The 18,783-nt window shown below is 43.9% G+C and overlaps 1 protein-coding gene across 6 annotated transcripts in view; it reads right to left on the reverse strand.

Moving 5' to 3' along the window:
- Positions 1–18,783, reverse strand: part of TNRC6A (trinucleotide repeat containing adaptor 6A) — a 62,404-nt gene that overhangs the window by 17,391 nt on the left and 26,230 nt on the right. For 3 of the 6 annotated variants that reach the window (XM_088448210.1, XM_088448209.1, XM_088448208.1), the window contains exons 5-13: positions 17,718–18,038; positions 13,962–14,009; positions 5,116–7,617; positions 4,273–4,443; positions 3,926–4,089; positions 3,708–3,791; positions 3,573–3,624; positions 2,813–2,946; positions 1,304–1,435 (exon numbers count right to left, since the gene is read on the reverse strand). In XM_088448210.1, coding sequence (XP_088304336.1) covers positions 1,304–1,435; positions 2,813–2,946; positions 3,573–3,624; positions 3,708–3,791; positions 3,926–4,089; positions 4,273–4,443; positions 5,116–7,617; positions 13,962–14,009; positions 17,718–18,038 — 3,608 coding nt within the window. The remainder of the gene's footprint in view (positions 1–1,303; positions 1,436–2,812; positions 2,947–3,572; positions 3,625–3,707; positions 3,792–3,925; positions 4,090–4,272; positions 4,444–5,115; positions 7,618–13,961; positions 14,010–17,717; positions 18,039–18,783) is intronic. The other 3 variants (XM_088448211.1, XM_088448212.1, XM_088448213.1) reach the window with 3 other exon arrangements.

The following is an 18,783-nucleotide window of genomic DNA, read 5'->3' on the forward strand; positions in this document are numbered from 1 at the left end:
ACTTACCCTAACCCCCTGCTTGCCCCCCAGTATTACCATAGCTGCTATCTACCCTTGCCCCCTCCCTACACCCAGCACTGCCTGTCCCTAACCTCTTCCCTGCCCACAGTACTGCTCCGGCTGCTATCTACCTTTGTCCCCTCTCTACCCAAAGTACTGCTGCCCCTAATCCCCACCTTGCCCCCCAGAACTGTCGCAACAAGTGTATGCCCTTACCCTTCCCTGCCCCCAGCCCTGCCTGCCCTTACTCCTCTAGCTGCAGCTCTAACCCAGCTTCTCCCTGCCTTTACCCCCAGCTTTACCCCAACCCCCTCTACCACAATTGCTACATACCCCCCCACCATTGTCCCAACTGCTGCCTGCCCTCAACCCCCATAACAGATCTGACGGCACCCACAATTTTTTCGCTCAGCGCGATCACTGAGGTTGTAGCTCATAGTACGAGATGGCACCAGGCTTATTGAGGTCATAGCTTATTTGGAGTGCTGGTTTCATCAGTGATATGTATAGCACACACACATGAACACGCAAACACTTTAGTTCTACTTTCATCTGCAAGGAAGTGCTTGCGGTGGCCTCTGCCGTAGACTCTAATAGTATGTCTTATACATAATTCCCCTACTCCCCACCAAAAAAATATATATTTTACACCAAGCTTTATGATAACCAGCTTATGAGAAGGAGGAAAATCCTACAGTAAGTAAAACCTAAGCAAATATACTCCATGTACAAGAAAAAAAACAAAAACAAAAAAACAAAAACACTCAAAGAATCAACATTCAGGCACCTTAAAACATACCAACTGAATGAAAAGTAGACTAGCGGAGATGACACAACAAAAGCTTAGCTCTAATACCAAGAAACCACAGAAAACGGCTGCCTGAAGCAGGCTAGTGATTACCTCCCATGGAAAGATTTATCTTTATCTAGTGCCTTTTACGTGATTGTATGTTGCCATAAAGAGGTTAAGCATAGTTTAGTGCAACAAGCCAGTTATAACACTAGCTAACACAGCTGTAGATAACATAAGAACCACTGCACCCCCTCTCTAGGTTGTAATTTCTTAAGGGCAGGGGTATCTGCATTTATTTTATCTATCTTGTGTATCCCAGTTGTATGCATGCTCCACCATCCCTAATGACCCGTTACTATGGTACCGTAGAACACAAAGGGGGGAATATTGAGTTATAAAGCTTGTTGGCCACTTCTCAACCTTGCACCATCATGCAACAATGAATGAATTAGTAACGCTGCCTTGTGCGGCCATTAAGATGTGTCAAGGCCTCGGTAAGCGCAGACTCACCTGTCTGACAGAACCGACGTTAGGCACTGCCTGCCCTGTGAAAGATTGATTAGGTAATGCACTATTAAGAGGGGGAAGCTTCATATTCTGATTGGCAAGGTACTGGAGATTTTGTGTCTCTTCTGCTACATCCTGATGAGGGGTGCATTAGGTAATAGGTGTGCAGATCAGAACAGAAGGACGCGGAAACAAGGAGGAGGAGACCAGGAGCCCCGGCAAAAGTGGAAGAAATCACCATGACGACAGCAGGGAGAGAGGCAGAAAACAGTGCTGGTTAGTGCAATTTGCAAAGCAAAAAAGGTCAAAATTAAACAGTGACATCTATTGTAAGCGCTGGTAAATAATCTAAAAAGCAAGTTTAGGATAGTCTACGCCACTGACCAGCCCACAGGATACAGGCACTATTCAACCTCAAACCTGAAGTTTTTTCTATGTACAATAAAAACCAAGTTATCATTCTTGAATATGTTCCGCTGTATTAGAGCCCAAAAAAAATTAGTGCAATAGAGGATTGCAACAGCATCTCTAATAGTCCGATATGAATAGGACTAATCAATCATCCAGAAAGAAAGCCACAGTAATAACATGTCCTCCTTTCACTCGCAGTGTAAAAGTGATTTATACAAAGCTCAGCTTTACCCTCAAATCAATGAAATACAGGTACAAGCAGAACTTCGTGTAATGACTACAGCAGCCTATTCATTGTAAAATCTCTTTATACAAGGGAAGTGGGCTACGGTATTTGCTGCACCTTTCCAGAGGCTGTTACACTTTTATTTAATGGTTAGTAGGTGATTCTATGCAGCGTATTAAAGGTTTCTGATAACTGATTCACTTATGGGCTCCATGTGTTGGATACGGTAGCACAAACCACAGAGTAATTGGAAGCATTTGGAGCCTATGGCCCCAGGAATGACGGACAATAACTATTGGAGTGCTAGAACATCCTACAAGTATCAAGGGAATAAAGGGTGGGGGAAGACTGTTTTCCTTGCAACTGTGGATACCGAATATTTTAATATTAATACATTATAAAATATATATCACTAGATTTGTGATTGAAACGTTGGAATAAACTTATGACCTGTTGGTGATTTAAGCTTTTCTAAGCCCTGAGAGTGCCGCTCATTGTTCTATCTGATATAGATATATATATATATATATATATATATATATATATACACACACACACCTAGCAAAAGTTCAAAGTCATGAAGCCTGTAATTAAAGTTTTATTTCCAAAAACACTTTATATATTATAACCTGTTAATTACAGAAAGTGACACTCTATGGCCACACGGCATTTCCAATATTGACAAATAAAAGTATGGAATGCACATTTCAGAGGCTTAGAATAGTGATGTAGGAAAGAAATAAAAAAAGCCAGAGGTTATAATCTATTCACACATCGCTAGTCATGAACAGGAGCTGAACGATGGAACCACCCAGCACCATGCACACATGGAGGTAATATAAACCATCAGATTTGAAACAAACGCGTGCACGGACCTTATCGTAGTAAGGATTGTGATCCAAGGAAGACTCTTTAGAAAGGTGCCGAGGCCCAGGTGCTTTCCCAATTACCCGGCTGTAGTCCCCAATGCTGGATTTCTCTAGATCCATACGCTTGTCTTGCAACAATCCTGTAGGAGCATCAATGTTTAACTTACTACTATTAGAGACTAAACGGTTACAATCATCTGGATGCATTAGAGCACTTATAAGTCATATTATAAAGGAGAAAACATACACAAGTGGAGTAATCGTACTAAGAGCCTCCTCTGCCAATCCCCCCTCCCTTCCCTCTTATCACTAGTGTATCTGAATCTATTGCCTAATACACCTAATGCTTGCCATTTATACTACAAGCTTAAAGACTATTGGAAAATAGATAGTAGGGAAGAGGACACTTACAGCATTGTGGTACATAGAAGTGGAGTTCTAAGGGGGGGGGGGGCATTATGTTGGAGAGACATTGTGTTTTAAAACAGTATATTGAGTTACAAAAGGAAGCTGGAATATTCCTATACATTATCTGTATACTAGGATTATAGCCTGTTACCGATTAGGAGAATAATGGCCTGGAGAAGGACACTGCACGCACAGCAACAATTCACTCTGCAGGTTATTAAGATTTAGGGTTCAGGCTGACCCTTCATCCGTTTCTGATGACAGTGGCAGAGACTTATGTATTTCAGTGATTGGATCTCTTAGAAGTTACTAGCAATAAATGTCAATAGAACAGTCATCTATGGGGACTCGTACACACCTCCAGAAAGATCCATTTTATTGCTCTGCAAGGCATCGTCTGGTGACTCTCTCTGCAAAAATAATAAGTACAAAAAGTGACCACCAATAGCAAATTAAAAAAGGAGAAAGTAAAGTGAATTTGTAGAGGACTTACTGAAAATGCCATGTTATTGAACTGCTTTACAAATGGGTTCATCCAGTTGCTCTCCTCCTGTTTATTTCCATTTTTCTGATTTCCCTGGAGAAAGGGGGGAAAAAAAAAATAAAAAATTTAAATCCCTAAACTTTGCACTTTGAGGAACGAAAGTTTTGATGGGACAATCAAAAAAATCCCTTGAAGACACATTAGGAAAGCCATGTTTTCCCACTAACCTTTGAAGGCATTCTCTTCATGTATGGCGGCCAATTGGTGTCCTGCGATGAGCTTCCATTCCACATTCCTATTTCTACGTCGTCTTCATCCCATCCACTGCCACGGCCCCCAGTCCCAGTCATTTCATCTCCGCACCAGCCACCGTCTTGCATAGATTTGGGACCTGTAAGAAAAAGTGTAGAGCATTAAAACATTCGTCCAGAACCGAAGTGACTTTGTAGTAAATGAAAATGACTGAGGCTTTGGGAGGGCAAGCTCCTATAATAAAGTCAGGACAGTAGCAATGCTCTGAAGAGGGGGGGGGGGGGGTGAGCAGATGGAATGCATAGTAAAGTAGAGTACATACCGGGTTTGCCTGAAGCCTGGTGACCAACCGGAGTTTGGTTCCAACCAGACGATGCCATCTCCATATTTTGCTCCGCCCCCCAGCCACCACCGGTCTCCATGGGTTTACCCCATGCAGAGGTACCATTATCCACAGCTGGAGCTGGTGTCTCAGACCAGGTCTCGCCCCAACCTATCATAAAGGCAGAAAACAATTAGAAAGGCCGCAGATAGAGCTATAAAATTAGACCGAAGAAAACTAACTGAGGTGCTTCAATAAATTACTAAAAACAATTTAGGTTTTGTAGCATCTGTTGTGCCAAAGTACATATGCCAAATGAGGGCTCTGAGCACTGCTGATAACGCTAAGCCTTTACCAACCATTCCTTGCCCAAATGTTTTCACTATATTTGTTTCCTTTGAATTAAGGAAGTCAAGTATTCCTCTGGGGTGAGGGAAATGTGGTTTTTAAATCAATCTGTAAAATACAACAGGAAAATCTAATACTTGGAAGAGCATGCTATGGCTAGTGATGATGTGGATCGTACATATCTTACTGAACTCAACCTAAGTTGCTGCACTGGTGGTGAGAATATTCTTTGGCTGCATGTGCATTATAAGTAGAGGCAGGGAAGTGTGTGGTCCTGGTGCTTATCAACAGGCACTTTGAACTAGGCATTAGACTAGTGATACTAACAGCCACAGTTAAAAACCTCAAATATCTCAAAACAAAATAAAAGAAACCACACACACACACCACAATAGTTATAAACTTTGGCAGAACGTTTCAATTGGAGATATGTTTCTCAACTATGCCTCAAAAAGTTGATCAAGGAACCTCAGCAAAATAATTATAGCAACTTACCAGAGCCACTATTGCTGTTCTCCTTGTTTGGCACAGCACTTTGGGGTGGGGGTAGATGATGCACTTGGGTTGGAAGTTCTGCCCCACTGGTGGTCGTATTAGATGTGTTTTTATCCCACATGTTCACATTTTTGAATTTGTATTGAACGGGATCGCCCCAAACTGCAGTTCCATCATCTATTTCCATTTTGCGTCGAATGGACTCTGGAGAAGGCTCCTCCCAACCAGTTGGTTCCTCTTCTTTCGATGGCGTTGGCTGTGGTCCACCTAACCAACCAGATGGTTTGTTGGTGGCTGGCTGCGCTCCCCATGACCCATTCTCTGGTTTCTTTCCCCATTCTGATGAATTATTTGATTGTAGGTGTTCACTCTCCAATTGAGTTGGGCCACATTTGGAGGCCTCTCCTCCTCGCTGGTTTGACTTTGTTGGCTCTACCCATCCTTGGCTTGCATTTGCTTTAGGTGGCTCAATCCAGCCAGATCTCGTATCACCCCACCCAGAACCAGATTTGTCGCTGTCACTGCCAGAACTTGACTTTGTTGCGCCCCAATGATTACTCTTGGAATTTTCTCCCCAACCATCACTACTGTGGCCCACCCACCCTTGTTTGACCTTTTGTGCATCGTTCCAAGTGGATTTGTCCTCTTTAACATTCCCCCAGGTTTGATTGCTCTTGACCGTTCCAGAAGTAGCAGCAAATTGATCCCCCCAATCCCCTTGGCTTACCGAGCCTTTGGCATCACCCCACCCTGTAGCAGGCTTTGGATCTCCCCACCCAGATACTGATGAGGTATCGTTGCTTTTAGGGTTGGGTTTCTCCACCCATCCCCCTGAGTTAGAAGTCTTTGACACAGAGCCCCCCCAAGCGTCTGTTCCATTGTCAGTCTCTCTGTTGCTCCGAGCGGCAGCAGCTTCAGTATCCCAGGCAGTGTTCTGTTTAACTGGAGTCTGTCCCCAGCCAGTGTTGCACAATACTCGAGGGTCCAGGTCACCTCTGTTTACAATACTTTGGAGTAACGTCTGTTGGTCCATTTTCCTTCTCTCTACAGGCCTGAGCTCACTCTGGCTTCCAGTGCTGCCTACGCTACCCTCGCTTTCCCCTGTACCTGTACTTTTGGCCCATACATTACTTGTCTCATTGGCCCTAGACCCTGTTGGATTTTGCCCCGCGTTCTCTTCCTCGGCAGAATTCCAGGTATTTGATGCTTTCCTGCCACTTTCTGTGTTTTCACCATCATTGGAATGCTGATTACTAGAAAGTTTGTTCCAATCTCCATTTGATATATTAGTGCCAGTGCTTTGTGCTGGGTTTCCCCATCCTCTGTGATTACCACCATTAGTCCCTCCATTTCCACCTCCCCAATGCATATTTTGGGAGTTTACAGTCCCTGACTCCCATAATCCTCCTTTATTCCCATTGATTTTAATGTTTGAGCCATTGGGTCCATTCACACCCGGCTGCATTATTGTCGCATTCACAGTGTCGCCATTAGCTTGCCCTTTAGGGACTGAACTTTTTTCTCCAGAGTAATTCGAGCCGGAAGTACCCCATGTAGTACCATATGATCCGCCATTTGTTTCCTCGCCATTGCTAATGTGAGGAATGGAAGTGCCATTTGTAAATGAAGGGGTGTGTAGTGGAGAATGATTCATGCTCACACTCCAGGCCCCATGCCCTGTAGAATTAGGCAGTTCATTTGTCTGCATTAAACCAGCAGAGTTTGGTAAACTAGAGGTCATAAAGTTAGTAGTGTTATTTGGTCCAGTAATTTCAGTGTTAAGGTTTTGAGGTTGTCCATTATAAGAAGCCTTCCGTGTACCGTTGACTTCAGAATCTCCATTCTCCTGAATGCTTCCCCAGGAGCCAGGCGTCGAGTTGCCCGCTTTAGGGTTAATACTCCGATTGTTAGACACCTGACCTATCGTATTACTTGGAACATTTGTGCCAGAATTATTAGACCCTTTAAAGGTTTGTCCATTGCTGTCCAAAACAGGCCAGGTTCCGTGGTTGCCGTTCATGTTCAAAGTGCTTGGATTTAGAACTCCGTTCACTGAAGTATTAGCAGTGCCCCAAGCATTCATTCTGTTGTGCCTAGTGTCTGATTTGCTATCAGGGACATCTTGACATGTGCTTATCATGGGTCCATGCGTTAACCCCCATGGCCCATTAATACTTCCATTGCCTGCATTATTGCTGTTGCTGCCGACCAAAACTTTGCTTTGAGAACTATGCCCAATGCCATTTCTAACGTTATCCATTTCCCCTCCGGTGTTTCCGAATGGCACTGCGTGGCTCTTTTCCAGCCCAGAATTTAGGGTAGAGTCAAAATCCATACATTCTGATGCCAGTTCAGGGCTGCTTCCCGTGATGGACGGCCACGCTTCCTTATCGGTGCCGTCTACGATAACTTTATCCCAGTTTGTGCCCGAATCACCGTTGGAAGAGACCGATCCCCAGTGTGAACTTTCATAGTGAGATCCTAAGCTACCGTGATTGAGATCTGTTCAGAGAAATTGGGGTGAAAGGAGACAAAAAAAAAAAAAAAAATTAAATGCGTTAAACAGGAATTATGAAATTGAACAGGATAAAATAGTCTGTATTTGCAAGGCATAAGAATACATGCACACTTATCTCTTTATATCTCATTAGGACAAATATTTCCAGTTACCATTACAAAGCATTTAAAGACCCCAATAATCCGAGCTGAAATGTAATTCATTTCCCCCCCCCCCCCCCTTTTTTTAAAACTTGGGTCAATGCAGAGTGTGTACTGGAACCAGTCTGGGCTGCCTGTTACCAACCACAGGCCTCAGAAGATGGCAGAGCCTGACGGTGCAAACATTTCTGGGGCACAGAGACGCCTACTAATCTTAAACAAATACCATTCTGTTGAAAGAAAAACAGTTTTCCCTCAATCTTATTTGCATTTAGTGCAATTGGCAGAGATCAGAAAAAAAAAAACCTTAACATAAAAAACCCCTACAATTGTGTGTGCGCAGAGTAAAAACACGCCTTGTTTCTTAGTACCATCATAATAATAGATCGCATACAAGCCAAGCCTGGCAGGCAACAACTGTAAGCACAGACACAGCTGGTTTTCATGAACTTAAATTGCTAAAGATTATCAAGCAGCGCGGCGGGCGTGTCAGGAAGAAATACCCCTTGCGCTCGGTGGAACACTGTGTGCTACAAATAAAAAAACTCTGAAATCAATTGTCATTGAGGGATCATGTTATATCTTTAGATCAGCCTTTGATTAGTAATTACGGTCAGGGAGTTCTAACACCAAGTGCATATTTGAAATGGACAGTACAGAGCTTTCGGTTAATCGAGATACAGGTTGAGTCTCCCATATCCAAAAAGGTTGGGACCAGACTTATTTTGGATATCGGATTTTTCCGTATTTTGGAATATTTGCATACCATAATAAAACATCTTGGGGATGAGACAAGTCTAAACACAGAATGCATTTATGTTTCAAACACACCTTATACACAATTTTATACAATATTTTTTAATAATTTTGAGCCTTAAACAAAGTTTGTGTACAAAGAGCCAGCAGAGAGCAATCTTAGTCGTGCTCCAAATATTACATATTTCAGAATATTTGGATATTGGAGACTCAATCTGTATTAGACCCTAATCTTAGTACATTGCTTCGGCACCTATAAGAGTATGAAAACCCAGGAACACAAAACCTGGCATGAAGGGAAGTGGAGGGAATGATTTTACTTCCTATCTGTCCTCTCTCAATCCATACAGAGAAACAAAATAGGGGAGAGGGGGAGGGGGGAGGGGAGGGGTTGCTGAGATTTCACTTCCCTGGAACAATCCTGAAAGTCTGAATGCATACCTAAAAAAACATCCAAAAAGCTCCTAGCAACAGGTCTTAAACTGCAGTCGCCAGCTATTCATGTAACAAAACACGGATTCCATCAGCACTAAATCATGGAGTAAAAATAAACCCATATTGTAAACAGCAGCGGTGACGCAGGCCAGAGTGGATAGGAGGGTAAGGAGGATGGGAGACTTCAAGCCAATGATTAATCCAGCATTCAGGCTTTCACATGTTGTAAGTCAGCAGCACAGCAAACGAAGCTGCTGTAAACACTTCTAATAGTGTATATATCTTTCCCCGCATAGTGGGGCAGATGTATGAAGCTCTGGAAAGTGATAAAGTGGAGAGAGATAAACTACCAGACACTCAGCTCCCAACTGTCATGTTACAGACTGTTTGAAAAATGACAGTTGGGAGCTGATTGGTTGGTCGTTTATCACTCTCCACTTTATCACTTCCCAGAGCTTCATACATCTGCCCCAGTGTCTGTCCTTTACATCCAAACATCTCTATTTACAAGGGCATAACATCATAACGGTGAGCTCTGTAAAAGGAGTTTAAACTATACCCAGTTCTAGTTTGCAGCTGCTGCACCATATCTTTACATAAATCAGGGGCGGGGAACCGTTTTTAAGCCAAGGGCCATTTTCATATATATAACATTATTTGCAGTCCTGGTGCAGGCCACGCCCCCTCCATGTGACGTCACACGGGGCGGGGCCACAATCACCGTTTTTTTACAGCAATGCCCGGGCATCCTGAGGATGCTGTGGGGAGCTGTAAGGGCAGCGGTGTGACCACCTGAAGCGTCCTAAGGACGCTCCAGGCAGCACTGCTGCATAGATTCTGGCTGCAGGGTGTCATTCTAGGCACCCTACTAGCCAGATGAGGCTAACCAGAAAAAAGCTCAGCGGGCCAGACCAAATGATTCCAGGGGCCTGAGGTTCCCCATCCCTGACTTAAATCATATCATCCATGCCCATATGACAACGTGAGAAGGGGGTTTTGCTGCTGACAAAGATCTAAATCAGTTTACACACATCCTCCTGCAACTTTTACCAGCGCTAATTGCTGTAACTTTTTAGCTTCCTTCTGTGCTTTTCAGCCTTGCATTTGAACCACCAGGCAGAGTTTATTTTGCTGGGCCTGGGGCAGGACCCAGTTCTAGTTCTGCAAGGGATAGAGATTATATACGGGGAGTAGATATTTTAAATCACAAACTTTAAAAATATAAATGCATGACTGAAAGGCACAGAAGAGTCAGGAAAAGTAGTGCTTAGGGAACATTGCTGAAGGGCAAAACGAGCAGAGCAGCAGAAAGGATTAACGTTTTGGGATCTTGTTCATCTTCGGAACAGAGGTGAGGTTCAGCCTACTAACAAAGCATAGCATTACACAAACTACTGCAGTTGAATGCCGATTACCAGAGCTAATTGTGCCCAAGGGAAGTTTGGATAACCAGCTTGTTCAGATAACTGCAGATGTATGTTGCTTTTTTTTTTTTTTTTACCCCTGTAATTTTACGATACAATTTCGTTTTTATAGACTAATATACTAACAATTATTATTTTTGGATCTTGCTCAGATAATAGAGGTTTCACTTGTTTGGCTCAGCAAGGTTTTACTTTACAGTCCGAGTAGCAGAGATTGGGCAATATGTGGAACAAACTCTGCCTAAAACGAAGCTGAAGGTGTTTAATAGTTGTCTAAAAAGATAACAATGCTTTATTAGTGTGTGCTGAGGATTATTTACTAGTCTATAGCCATCAAAATAAAATATTAGCTTTTATAAATAAGCCCCCATAAGGGTTCTGTAGTGCCGAACAAAAGGAATACAACTGACAATAAGTCACGTACATACAGACGGTTTATTGATGCACAGCACTCTTATTCCAGGCTACATATGGGAGGAGAGGGCACAGTAAAGGCTTGGAGAAGCCCACCTCAGCCAAAACGATCAGCATTTTGCTACCCATGGGTACTGCATTCGTTAGGCTGGCTGATTGGTCTGACTGTAGGTGCTGCCTGCAGCCACGGAATAGCAGAGATCCAGACTGACTAGTAAACCGCAGAAGAGGAAATGTACGGTCATAAAATGCAGCCATCCTTAATGTGACATGATATGTATGCACAGCACAGACAGGTCAGACTTCACACAGCCAACACATCCTGTGAAACATGCAAAGTCAATGCTTACAAACAACGATCCTGAAGAAATGGCAGAAGATTTAAAGCCAAATCTAGAAGTCCGCTATGATGCCAATGCAAAATACGAGCAATCCCCCCCCAAATATCTGTACTATTTTGCTACTTAAGATTAATTAAAAAGTATTTTTCTTTCAGGGCTTTGCAGATAGCTTCTAATGCACCGTATGGAATAACACATGCTGAACTCCAGCATGTCACTATTCAGTCACCCACTCAGTGGCAGATGATATTCTTTTATTGATGCCCTATGCTCACCCACTTAAAAACAGTGGAGATTGAATACAATATGGTGTTTACTCCACTTATATGGACTCTTAATCTTGTAATACTCCGTGCATCTATAGACCCCTACACAGTAGTCAATTTTGTTTTCGATTTGGCCGATACCGATGTATCGGAACGACAAATTGTTAAAATAATCCACTATATTGTGCACTGCGCGCTCCCGTGGGGTCGTCAGCCGCATCACCTGATCTTTTGTACGTGCAGTCCAATCAGGCGATGCGGCAGGGGCCGGCATAGTGGACACCGGATCGCCCAGTGTGTACGGATCCCCTAATACGTCTGCCCGTCAGCAGGGTGGGGGGGGGGGGGGGGGGGGTCATGGGTCGCATCGCTGGGTACACACGCCGTTTAGTGTGTACCAAGCTCAAGTTTCCATACCTTAAGAACGTTACCATGTATGTAGCTTAATACCAGCTACTTTATTTACGATTAGCAAATTGGGGCTAATATAGGAATTTAAATGTTTGCCTAACAAGCAGATATTCTATAGTTTTCCATGTCTGCCAGATCATCACATAGATTGTAAAGATGGGCAAACACTAGAGCGTTACTGCCTCACAGCACTGAGGTCGTGGGTTCAATTCCCACCACGGCCCTAACTGTGTGGAGTTTGTATATTCTTCCTGTGCTTGCGTGGGTTTCCTCCCACATTCCAAAAATATACTGGTAGGATAATTGGCTCCCAACACAAATAAACCCTATGTGTGTATGTGATAGGGAACATAGAGTGTAAGCTCCACTGGGGCAGGGACTGATGTGAATGGCCAAATATTGTCCCTGTGCTTGCGTGGGTTTCCTCCGGGTGCTCCGGTTTCCTCCCACACTCCAAAAATATACAGGTAGGTTAATTGGCTCCCAACACAAATAAACCCTAGTGTGTGTGTGTATGTGATAGGGAACATAGAGTGTAAGCTCCACTGGGGCAGGGACTGATGTGAATGGCCAAATATTGTCTCTGTAAAGCGCTGCGGAATATGTGTAATAAAATAAATAAATTAATAGGTGCTGCACAATATATCATTCTGACGCGAATCGCATAGTTTATACGCACCATCGCACGTGCATCGCTGGCTACACACATCACATAGTGTGTACCCAGCCTTGGGGGTCTTTGAGATTTAAATAATAAGCTCCTCTAACTAAGCTTCTCCATTGTCCATAGCTGCATGTAACCTAAAGCAGTCACACCAGACTGACAGAAGCAGAGCCCAGCATGTTACAGAATAATCCCTTGTAACTGCAGGGCAATCATATTCACTTCCACTCCTCACTCATCATTTGGCCCATGTGAGCCAGATTTAGCTCTATCCCCATCAGCTTCCACCAAACACTACATTTCTACACTCTGGTTACAGCACGTATGCGGCCTAGACACAATTATAGTATTGTCATCTTGGCCTGACATCACACTGGTGCCACAAACTAGCAGGAGAATATAGAAAATCGCTGAACAGTACAGGAGGCGGGGCAGATCAGTCACGTGACTGGCATGCAGTGACATCATACTCCCTCCTCGCTACTTATCCCAGAAAGATTTCTACCTTCCCCGTAACATCAGAACTAGAGCGGTGATATTTCATACCCCCATCTTAGCACACCATCACACCAGGAGTATTGCGAGTTTTCTTCAAAATATCTGAGCAGAATATACTGAACACTAAATACATTACTTAATTATGATGTTCTGATGTTCAAACGGGCCAAGCAAGTTGCAATACAAGGTCTGGGGCAACCACAGTTCTCCAACTTGGACGGCATTAATACTGAATTGTCCATGTGCAATAATAATAATGATTATATACAGCAATAATGGACTGGGTGTTCATTGAAGATCACTACACTGCCTGTTCCCCTCCCAATCTTACATGCACCACGAATCGGCTATCGAATAAAAAAAATTCTTAAGGAGAACACACTAAGCGCCCGCCCAAGTGATGGCAACTCACAAGCGTCCCAATGACAGATCCAGTTTCAAATCAACAAAAGCAGCTGCTCGCACAGATAAGGCGGCTGCAGCTACAGCCGTGACAGCCCAACAGAGCACAGACTAGCGCCAAGTTTCCTAGTAACATTACAGAGATAGGAGCATAGTGTATTTTTTAATGTTGGTCATCCAGACACGATCCCAAAAAAGTGCTCCTATAACAAATAGGCCCAGGGCTTCCCAGCAACAGGTCTCCTGGATCAGTGCAGAACACAGAGAGAGTTGATGTTACAGCATGTTGCAGTTTTTGTGATTACAAATCTGGGTGAGGTATACTAAAGAAGGGCACAATAAAGCCGAGCAGGAATCGGCGGTGAACCATGGCGAAATGCACATGTGACAATAGCATGCAGGTCGACAGCAATGTGCAAGCCACAGGCAAGCTTAGTAATAGGAAAGCTGCTAATGTAAGCGCACATGTAAAGAAGCTCCCGCTTGACACGTGAAAACAGCAATTCACCAACAGGCTTCCCCACCCAAAAACAAAACATAAGCGCAGAAACTGAAGAGGCTTACAAACAAAATTCACCTAGCTGATTAGGGGAGTGGCTGACCAAGTCCCGAATGGGAGGCATGCCTACGGAAAAGTGAGAAATTAAAATGTTATTTCTTTAGCCATTTAATGCAAATAGCACAGCTGCCATACAACCATAACAATATAGAAATGATCAGTACTGAATTACAGTAATGGTCAACAAATCAATGTAGCAAAATAAAAAATAAAAAAACAGCAGCAAAGGATAGGTGCAAAGAACAGGTTTTCAGTATTAATTACGTACATGTATGTGTAATATATATATATATCATTTTTTAAAACAGGCATTTAAATTTGTTTTTGACATTTAAATAGGCCAACTCTACTTTTATACCCTAAAATACAGAAATGAAAAGTACAGTGTAGATTAAAGTCCGTTTTTTGGGTGCCCAATAGTTTAGACAAATGTATCAGTTTTACGTGTCTAAACCTGGTGCATTTGGGTGTGACATGCACGAAAAATAATGAGCGCACAAAACAATAGATATTCACCCCACCGTTGCTTTAGATGGGCGATTGGGCACGAACAAACAATTGAAATCTCCCCTTATGGTGCGTACACACTGGGCGATAAAGTGGACGACTAAGTCGTCCGCTTTATCGTCCATTTTTAAAACAAAAAAGATGAACGATGATGACGAACGACGCGCGTTCCCGCGGGTCGTTCGTCATCATCGTTCATCGGGCTGACATGCAGGCCAACCTGACGATCTCGTCAGGTTGCTGCATGTCAGGGAATGGGGGGAGAGAGCCCGGCGCTGAACGATATCGTTAATGATATCGTTCAGTGGCTGTGCTCAATGTCATGAACGACATTGAGCACAGCCTGCCGGGGACAACACTACACGATATCGCTCAGGGAGCATATCGTCTAGTGTGTACCCACAATTAGTGTGTAGGCAGTAGTAAGTCCCCTGCCTACAGATGGCGCTCTCAGCCACCTAGAGCATACATCCAAGTGTGTTTCTCAGCTGCAATCTGAAGGCATCAGGCTCGTGGCACAATGGAATTGTAGTCCGCTGTAGACAGAGGACTTAACGGTAAGGGCCAAATACATGCCAATAGAGTTGGTGGCAAATGCATAGAAGCAAAATATGCATTATATTTCTATATTTAAAGGAGTATAAGGTAGGGGAATTAAATAATTTTATAGTGCTCTCCCGTTTAAAGTGATGGGAGATCGGGATGAGATTTATTTTTAGGCACCCATGCATATCGCAGATGTCGCGCTCAAATAAACAGGGTTTAGCCACGTAAAATGGCTAAAACATGTCTAAAGTCCTGCTTTTGGCGCCCAAAGTGCCAACTTATCGCACATTTCTGCTCGCCTTCCCAGGGGGCTTTGAGCAGAAACGTGTGCTTCTGCGGCTGTACGCGACCAAACAAGAATTGAATTGCTCTGTGGAGCACCCAATCCTATCAGCCGCCGGTGAATAGAGAATGAAGAAAAAAAATAAAGAAATAAATATCCACAAACATACATTTCAACAGGACAATCACATTGTGTGCAGGGGCGGGTGTGGAGGCGTTTGCAGTGTGTGGCAGAATCCTATAGAGCACTAGTATATAGGAGTAAAAGGTGCCCATACATCTGACCGGTATTTCCGAGATCCTACGACGCAATCGGAAATGCCGGCCGACCAACATCGATGTTCAGCTATCTGTCGCAGGATCGCTGAAATATTACATGTTAAATTTCCCCGATTTGACGATTGCGATCATTTTTTGATCGTGATCATCAAATCGGGAAAATCCAACATGTTGGATTTCTGCGATGCCGGTTTGCAGCATCGCGGCAATCCATCGCTGATGGATGAGCCCCAAAGAAGGTAGATGGTAAGGAGCCAAACTTTAAAGATACATCTGTTCTGCACTCAGACGGAACACCTGATTCTACAGGATACAATTAGTCAGTGATTGGAGCTTGACAAAACAATTCAATTGTTGCTCCGTTTGAGCGCGTACAGCCGCCCGCATTTCTGCTCGCAGCCCCCGAGATGGCAAGCAGAAATGTGCGAACAAGTCCGCCCTGACCAGGACTTTAGACTGGTTTAGCTGCTATACGTCGTTAAACGAAATTTGAGCGCGACAGCGGAACTGCTACGTCCGGCACCCATTAATTATTGTGGAGGCCAAAAAAAACTGAATTCCCCCCAAATACTAAGATATGCACCCAATTATATATGAAATGACATTACTGACCAGCAGAATCAATGTGAATGTATTTCTAAAAATACACAAACGCCAAATAAATCATCATGCAAGCCAATACAACACTCTGTAAAATGTTTAATACTGCTACATTTATGCTAAATGCATTAAAAACAATGACATATGCACACTTTGTCCGGGAGACCAAGTCAAACAAGAACCACAATAGTCTAGCGCCACCAATAAGAGGGGGAATTCAATTGCTTTTAGCATCTTGAAAATTAATGGGCTCTCGTCAGTGGCGCCCAAAGTACATATTCTGCACGTCTGGTCGCCTCCTCAGGAGGGGAAGAGCAGAAATGCGGGCGGCTGTTCATGCCTGAATGGAGCAACAATTGAATTGTGCCACCGGGCACCCACTAATTAGCGCACCGCATAAAAACAACTGAAGTGCTCCCCAGAGTGTAAAAAATAAAACTACGAACACATCAAAACTTCGGTTACTGTTCACATACACCCATCTACAAACCGCCTACTCACAATGGAAGGCTTGGGTTTTGTGGAATGAACAAATATTCATGATAATGCAGCCTATTCATTTACTGGAAACTAATGACACCATTGATGAACTTGACGCCCCTTGTCATTATGCTATGGTCATTGCAGTGAGACTTCATGTGTCAGGACCATTTTAATAGAACTGGGTTAAGACCTGACAACAAATTACTTCAGAGCCACCCAACGGTAACCAATGGTCAGCCAATATTTCCACAACCACCATCCAAAAATCTCACCGTGTGCGGATACAACGTGTATGCTTATTTGACAAAAGGACAGATATTAACGAGCCGTGAAAAGGAATGGCCACAAAATAGAGCTGCAGATGCAATATAGCTGCATATGCACAGACGAAAACTTCTGGGAAGAGGGTTCAGCAAGAAGTAAATCATGTCTTAAGCTGGGTACACACTGACCAATATATTGGCAGATCAATTGATCGGCCAATATATCTGGTGCCCGTCGGCCAGTGTGTACCGACGATATGTCTGCACGACGTCGCTCACAGACCTATCACGTCCGCTGTGCTGCACAGCCGATGGACAGATATATCTGCAGACAAATCTGTCCATCGGAAAGTATGTACGGGCGGTCTGCTGACCGGCCGTACACATGCAGCGGTGGGAAGGGGGGGGGGGGGCGGATGCACCCTGGCCAGCGGGACCCGTGGCTGCCTGGAAGATGGTCGTTCGGTTTATATGTACGACCATCATCTACAGATATATCTGCAGGTCACTCGATCTGCAGATATATCCGCTAGGAGTGTATACACCTTTAGGGCACGACCACTCTGTAGTAAGATTGAGGTCCCTGCTCTGTATACTAGTGATGGCCTTTACTGTTCCCAGCTTGTGTATAACAGTAATCCACTACACACGTTGTCTGACCACAAATACAGCCATAAAGCATGCAAATAACAGCCTATGTTTTGCGGAGGAGTGTTTATCTTCACCATGTCCTCCTGCGGCCTGCTCTCCAATCCTATTAATATAAGGTAGAACTGATAAAGCTCATAAACTACTTTACTCATGATCGCTTTACCTGGCTGATTTTCAGTCAAAGTGTGCTCCTGACACCCTACAGTGCTGCTTTCCGACTCTTGGTTTAATACTTTAGTGGCTAAACCCAGGCTGGCTGCTATGCCGGGAACCTGCTGCCCGCGCTTCACAGGAGGCTTCTGCTGTTCCTGGTGCCGGAATCGCGGTGGTACTTCACGTGGAGGGTAACGAGACACCAGTTGCTGCTGTTGCGGACTGAGTGCTGGGGGCCGCTTGGCATTATTATTATTCTGAATGCTGGTTACGGTGAAAATACCAATGTTTCCGTTGACAGGCTGAGGCTGGCTTAGGATTTGATCTGGCACTGCATGGTAAACAAAGGGAGAAGGGTTAAGGCAGGGTTTGCATGGTTAAGTCTACATTTATACAACTGATAATGTTAAAAGAGCATTTATTTAGCAACTAGAAAACATCACTGATTTAATAGCTATGCGATTGCTTTGGGCGACCAGCAAGCAGAGTAGAGATCACCATTTCCTTGCAGCCATGTACAAATATTGGTTCAGTCAACAAACTGTACATTTTAAAAGTGGTTGTCCACATCTCCCACTAACATCACAGAGAATTAAATAGTATGTCTGACTGTCACCAGATGACATCCATTTGGCCATCTTCCTTCAGAGGCGAAGTGCTAAGTCCTCATCATTAACTGCTCATATTTACTAATTCTGGAGAGTTGACAAACCACAAGATTACAAGCTTAAAAACAAAAAAACACGATTTACTGATGGGTGTAGGCTGAGCGATCAATCACAAATTTAAGTATACATTTCAGAGTACACTGCACCAATGCAGCATTCAGCCAGGCCTTTGCCATACAAGTGAAAAGAAACACAGACAGACAGAAAACAATAGGGCCGCAGCGCGCGCACACATAATGGTAGGCTGGAGACGGGGCCCCGGGCAGAGATACCCAGAATTCTGCAGAATGAGAGCCTGTAGCCCCTGTCCTCCCCTAATCAGTCTTATACCAGCCGCCGCTGTGCACAGTAACCATTTCACAGCTCAGTACAGATTACAAGACATGAGGTGTCCGTAACGTGAAGGTC

The sequence above is a fragment of the Taudactylus pleione genome, unplaced genomic scaffold (genome assembly GCF_031769625.1).
Source record: "Taudactylus pleione unplaced genomic scaffold, aTauple2 ptg000451l, whole genome shotgun sequence".
NCBI classification, from domain to species: domain Eukaryota; kingdom Metazoa; phylum Chordata; class Amphibia; order Anura; family Myobatrachidae; genus Taudactylus; species Taudactylus pleione.